At 40.7% G+C, this 6,702-nt stretch overlaps 1 protein-coding gene across 1 annotated transcript in view; it reads left to right on the forward strand.

Annotated features, from left to right (window-relative positions):
* Nucleotides 1-6,311, forward strand: part of thap1 (THAP domain containing, apoptosis associated protein 1) — a 10,062-nt gene extending 3,751 nt beyond the window's left edge. Inside the window, exons 4-6 of the mRNA XM_046067731.1 lie at nucleotides 3,097-3,235; nucleotides 4,276-4,465; nucleotides 4,815-6,311. Coding sequence (XP_045923687.1) covers nucleotides 3,097-3,235; nucleotides 4,276-4,465; nucleotides 4,815-5,237 — 752 coding nt within the window. The 3' untranslated portion in view covers nucleotides 5,238-6,311. The remainder of the gene's footprint in view (nucleotides 1-3,096; nucleotides 3,236-4,275; nucleotides 4,466-4,814) is intronic.
* Nucleotides 6,312-6,702: the final 391 nt, after the last annotated feature.

Consider the following 6,702-nt stretch of genomic DNA (forward strand, 5'->3'; position numbering starts at 1 on the left):
TGTCAGCTGACTGTCTGCGGCAAATGAAGATCAATACAAACAGTGACGCTGAACTGAAGAAATGCTCCTTTACTGATAAAAAGTCAAAAGGTAACAGACTGTGTCCATAATGATTCTTCAGCTATGAGTCCCAGAGATCATTGCTGTAAGAAACATCCAATGAGAGAGCATCAAGTTCTTGTTTTGTTCCTGACTGCAGCGATGAGGCCTTCTGAGGATTATAAAACTGGAGATGATGATGATGACGTGATTTCACAGGTGTGGATGGACGATGGCTGCTGAGGCTTCTGGGTACTTTAGTATTTAGAGACATTCAACATACCCCACTAACAGCACTCTTTTGTTGCACTTTGCGTCTCTTTCCTTTTTAGTTCAAACAAGAGATTCAATCAGACTGTTTCTGCAAAGCAGACTTTTATGTGAGGTCAGATGATGATGGACTGAAACACGTGTACACTTTATTATACATTGGCTTTTTATTTGTTACAGTTTAAAGGCAACAATGCTGAATAGGTTCAGACTGGATGAAAGAAGCCACCTAGGTCTTGGGAAAGTCACATTTTCAGATATATTATTGTAAAAAATAATTTAATTGAAATTTACAGATTAATTGATAATGAGAATACTCTATTGTTGCAGGCCTAGGTTATTATTTACCCAAGATGTCTGAAAATGTTTTATCAGCCGTTGCACTGAAAAAAATGCAAAGATTTTAGGTTTAGGTGTTCACTCTTAGTTTTCTATCCCCAAAAATGCTCTGATGGGACTGAGAGGCTTGAACTCTGACAGACAGACAGTGAGTGTGGATGTCCATTCTTGACCTTGGGGGACATTAAATGCTAAAGAAAATCTCAAGGTCCACTTATTAGCTTTTCCAGAGCTTTCAACTGCATCTCATGCTCCAAGTTAGTTGTTACTGCATGATCTACTCTAACTATGGAAGTTTGGTCATGGTTCAAAGAGGGTCTCTGGCGTTGAATGTGAATGTCGAATGTCTCGACCAAAAGTCCACACTTATGTCCTGTGATGACATCTGAGCCTTCATGTGCAGAATGAAGACTGTGGGATGCAATTAAAAGCTCTGAGAACTACCAAAGATGGTGTGTTTATTGCAGAAAAACATAGAAGTAGCTGAAATATAATGTAAGAGTTTGGAGGTACTTCTTACCAACCTCAGACTCCTCCTCAAAACACCTATCGACGTCACTGAATGGAACCTTTTCAAGTTAAATGGCATTACAGCTGACAGGAAGGTGGACAGACCTATCAAAATAAGATTCTGTAAAAGAAACAAAAATAGGATTTTTTTCTGTTATGTTCGTACATGTCGTGAGAAATTGTGGACATTTCTCCTAAATGCAGAAAACAGATTGCAGTTTACTTTTTGAACTTGCTGAAGGCATTTAATTAAACTTGATAAATCATTTTTGTAAATGTTAACATGGAAATGTTAACAGGAGAAGAAATGCAGTATTCCTGTATATAGAATTCATTTGGACGGCCCACCAGAAAACTTTCTTTGTCTATTTATTTCTTCCTCTCTAATGTCCGTTACATTGCTGCATTCATGTGTTAGTGTATGAATTTGACAAAAAATGTCCCTTATCAGAAGTTTGTTCTTTTAAAATATTCCCGTCATTTGTTGTTTCCTTCCTAAGGGCAGTCATGCAGATTGGGGGGGAAAAAAAGACGTCCTAGTCATAAATTCAGCAGATTTGTGCGCTTTGACAACCACAGATAAGCTGTGAGCTTATAAACTGTGAATGTTTTATATGTCAAGTTTTCAGTCTGCAGCTGCTCCAACTGAACCTACAGAGTGTTTAAAAGCCTTGTGGCCTTTTTTTGCTTTTCGCTCAACTACTGGACTCAGTATGTTATACAGAATGCTGATGATACACACGCGCCACAGTTGCATATCAGTGCTGTGTGTTTACTTGTTTTCCAGTGTATTTCTGGTCTTTTGTTGCTGTGTAAAGCTCTTCAGACCAACCTGCCCTGTTGAAAACAACTCTTTTATAAATAAAGTTTTGTTTTTTGACCAACAAAATTTGTGTTTGAAATCATCACATCTTTACTGCGTCTCCCGTGAATCAGCCTGCCCTAGCCGTAAACTATTCCTCATTTCTTTTTATATGTGAAAACTGCATGATAAACTGAGTTCTGAAGCCTCAGGACAGCAACATTTAATCATGACCGCTTTTGCTTGGCTTTCAACAACTACAGCTCCCATGATGCTTTGGCTGAGCCTTCACACAATCCCAAACAAAAATATCGGCACCTTTGCACTTTAAAAAAAATGGTCAAACATTTTTTTTCTTTCTGACAATTGTTGAAATTAAAACTAGTTTGCTTTCCTGTTACCTTTGCAAGTGCTAGCTGGCTTAAAGAGCAACACACTTCTACATCTACATCTATCTACAAACATTAGCAGCAGACACTGCTGGTGCCAGTGTTGCTGTCTACAATATACTGGATATAGCTAATGGTATCTGACCTTTTCGTGCTGAGGTACCAGTGGAATCTGTAGCAAATTCTGAGCTAATTATTTTTCTCTCATAAATCTTTGTTTACAAACAGCTACAAAAACCATTTTGTTTTAGTTTTTTTAGTAGTATACAATACTGAGTAGATTAACAAAAAACATCTGATGAAAATTGTTTAAATAAAGCAGCAATAAATCTTTTCACTTACAGGCAAGTCTCATTTATCTCCCCCAAAATGTATACAAAATAAATGAACTGGTTCTTGTTGGGCCTATGTGCAACACTTCTTAGAGTACTGTATGTATCAGAATCAGCTTTATTGCCAGGTTACGTGTACACATATGAGGAATTTGACTCTGGATTGTACAATGCTCATGATGTGCTTACTCATACAAAATCACAATAATAAGAAAAAATAAAAATAAAATAAATGTATTCTAACCATAAAAAAAATAAAAAGTGTGATTTCAAAAAAAAAAAAAAAAAAAAGGATGTCGCCCTGGTGGACACCGTGAGATATTACTGGAAGCGAGCTCTGCCTCCGCAAGACGTCGGTCACGTGACCCATGCCGCCATCATTGTTAGTGGCAGTGAAGCCTGTGTGGAAGGTGAGGAGGAGCAGTGGCGGAGCTTCGTGGAGTGCCAATCCGGGTCTCAGTGAGTGTCGTTCGGGCAGCAGCTATGGTTCAGACGTGCTCAGCGTATGGCTGTAAGAACCGCTACCACAAAGACAAAAACATTTCCTTTCACAAGTAAGTTCACTTAAACTGTGTCTGCGCGTGAGCTAGTTAGCATTAGCTGTCCAGACACGATGGAAAAGCGCTGTGATGTACAGGCAAAGAGTACCAAGAGAGAGTTTACCAGCTTGCGTTTACTAAGCTGCCTTATAAAAGCTTCCTTGCTCCTCTTCAACAGTACAGGGGTGTTACAATCTCACACATGTTATTTCTTGTGTCGGTACAATTAAGTGGTAAAATCGGGTCACAGACAACTCACCAAGCACCATTTTACTCAGAAAAATTGTAGGTCTTGTGTCAAGTTCGCCCGCCAGTCGCACAGTTCCCCTCTACTAACAAGTTTACACAGCCAAGTTAGATCACGTGGCTATACCCAAACATCCCAGTTTAGATGTTAGTAAAACTTAATTTAATCACTGTTTCACAGTTTTTATATGCCGAATTTGCCAGGACACAATACTGGTTCATATAGACAGTTACTATATTCGATAACATTTTGCTTTATGCAGAAATACGGAAATAATAAACGCTATTAATTCTGATTGGAGTTCGGTTACAGTTATGTGTTGAAGTCTTCTGTACTGGAACAGGGTTAACATGAGAAGCCCCTGTAGGTTTGGACATGAGAGACGACTTGAACCAGACGTGTACTAACAAGACAGAGTTACAGAGCAATCGGTATTCAGTTGAAGTTCCCCTTTTCAGTTTCATTTAGCAGTCTGTCTTTTAACCCCAAAAGGTTTGGCAATGCCCTGACATTTAGGTGAGAGTTAATAGGTGAATCAGCTGTTAAAGTTGTTTTTTTTATTAAACGGATTTCTGTATGTAGGACTAGATCACCTCTTGAATGGTTGCCAGGAAAGGATTTCTGATTGGACCAGGCTGTAGCCTAGCTATGAATTTTGACATAAAGTTTACTTAAATAACCCAAACATTATTGATCATCAGACTAGGAACTGATTAATATGCTGTTGATGAAAATAATTCCTGCAGCAGGAACAAATCCGGAGGTGATTGAAGTATTTCTCATTTTGCTTATTGGCTGATTTTCCCAGGTTCCCCCTGGCACGTCCTGATATTTGTGGTAAATGGGTGGCGGCAATGAGGAGGAACAACTTCAAGCCGACAAAGTACAGCAACATCTGCTCACAGCACTTCACCAAAGACTGCTTCAAGAGAGAGTGCAACAACCGAGTGCTGAAGGAGAACGCCGTGCCGTCGCTCTTCTTAAACCTCAGCATTAAGGTGAAGCAGCTCGGAGCATTTCCGTCCATTGCAGAGTCCACACACATTTGATCGGGAATAAGGACAATACTATGACATTGTTAACTTTTAGTTAAGGAGCTGGTTGAATGAGCTGTTTCAGGTGAAGTTCAATCTTAGTTATTATGTAAGTGGAGATTTCCGCATCACTAAATCAAAATAGGTTGCACCACAAAAATTGGTTCTTATGTAGAGATTTTTTGGTACTAAATATTTAGACCTATTAACTACCAGGTGTAATAATTAATACTAATACAACAGTATAGTTAACATTTGTCATGTTGAAATTTAAATATGTCCCAGCGTCAGAACTCTGTTTTCTGTCTGACAGTCGGAGTCCCTGGAGGACCCTTTCCCCTCAGAGATCCACTTCCCTCTCTCTTTGCCTCTGACTACTGACCCGGCGGCGGAGGAAGAGGAGGAGGAGGAGGACGAGGAGGTGGTGGAGGAGCCCGGGAGGAGCCTACCCGACACCCGGGGCGACACGGTGGCCGTCTCCTGCGACCACAATTATACAGTGGAGGATTCTGCTCGGCAGAAGAAGCGCATCGAGCAGCTGGAGGAGCAGCTGGGGGGTCTGAGGAAGAAGCTGAAGACGCTGCAGCAGAAGTGTCGGCGGCAAGAGAGACAGCTAAAGAGGCTGAAGGCGGCACGAGAGACACCCAGGACCGGCCGCAAGCCGCCAGCAGCGTTCGGAGAGGGATACGTGATTTTACCGAAACACATCTACAGCACACTGGTTGGTGTTGAGTAACGAGGAGCAGAGAAAGGAGAGACTAGTGTGGTCCATCTGAGAGGCAGATTAAAAACTCTTGCACGTTCAAGATCTGTCAGCAGCCAGGCGGACTGTTGTGGAGCTGCTGAGCAAGGCAGCAAAACCCCGAGCTGAGAGCTGAAGGAATTACTTGTTCAGGAACGCAAAAGCACAATGTGGAAGAGTTCAGTTTTCACTTTGTTTGGGGGTTTTTCTACTGTTTGGCCTGCGGTGAAATGACTCTGAGTCAACTCCCTCTTTAAATGAATGGTTCAAAATTTTGGGTTCGGTGTCAGTGGCAGTTCCGTGCTGGAACTATTTCTTTTCTGAAAACAGCCGAGTGCTGTGAGGCTGACTCCCTGCAGACATGTTGTTAGGCAACCAGCAGAGACGCTGCACAGACGTACTGAGCAGATGGATAAAAAATAGTTTCAACATGTAACTAAAATCACAAACTGCTGTTTGTTTGTGTTTGCAGGTGTATTTTCAGTTGAGATAGAGTCAGGCTCCCACTGCTAACCATGTCCTGTAGTTAACACACAGACATGATATTTATATCGATCTTCTCAAGTAGAAATAAAGCAAATGAACATTTCCCAATATGTTGAGTTAGTCCTTCACAGATCCTGGTGTGGGATTTGGGGATGAAGTTGGGCACTATAAAAAAAAAAAGTGTGACTTCTATTTATGTTGTTTGCCTTGAAGGTTTCTTCCTAAAAGAAAATGTCATAAATTGATAGCTTTTCTTTTTCAGAATTTTTCTTCACATAAACATGATGAGAAAACGTTTATTCCTGGCTGCAGAGTCCACACCGCCTCTAACCAGTATGTAGTGTCTTCACACTGGGAAGGTGAAAAAATAAAATATACTCAAAAGTCAGTTTGCAGGCAAAAAAAAACTACTGTGCCGTTGATCAACAAAAATGTTCCGCCTTGTATTCAAGTGTGTACCTCCTGATCTTCACAACAAGAGATAAAAAGATTGCCACCGTCATCACCTTCCAGAGTTGTTACATCCTGTGTCAGATTAACCTGCTGCACAGTGTTCTGGTGTCTAATAAATCTTTAAACCCATGAATGTGTTTCTTAAACTGGACTTCCTGGATTATATTTCATCTTTTCACCGGTACCTGAAACAACACACCCTCAATCGCTCAGGCTCTGTGTTGGCTGTGGCGTCAACTTTACCTGGGTGACAAGTTGATCGGTTACTTCAGATTTGTTGTCAATGAAATGTTAGTGTACAGGGAATGTGTTTTACAGAGTCAGCAAATTGCCACACCTTTATCCACAATGTTTCCATCTCTGAAATGTCAAATGCTTCCACCCCATTACTACGCCTGGTTCCACATCAATAGGTCTGCTGTTGAGCTTTGTATTCTTCCTTCTTCATGGATGTAACTAGGTAGCTACTAACTAGATACCTTTTTACATCCATGAAAACCAAAAATAGTGACAATAATTG

Source organism: Micropterus dolomieu, linkage group LG13, assembly GCF_021292245.1.
Source record: "Micropterus dolomieu isolate WLL.071019.BEF.003 ecotype Adirondacks linkage group LG13, ASM2129224v1, whole genome shotgun sequence".
Lineage (NCBI taxonomy): Eukaryota > Metazoa > Chordata > Actinopteri > Centrarchiformes > Centrarchidae > Micropterus > Micropterus dolomieu.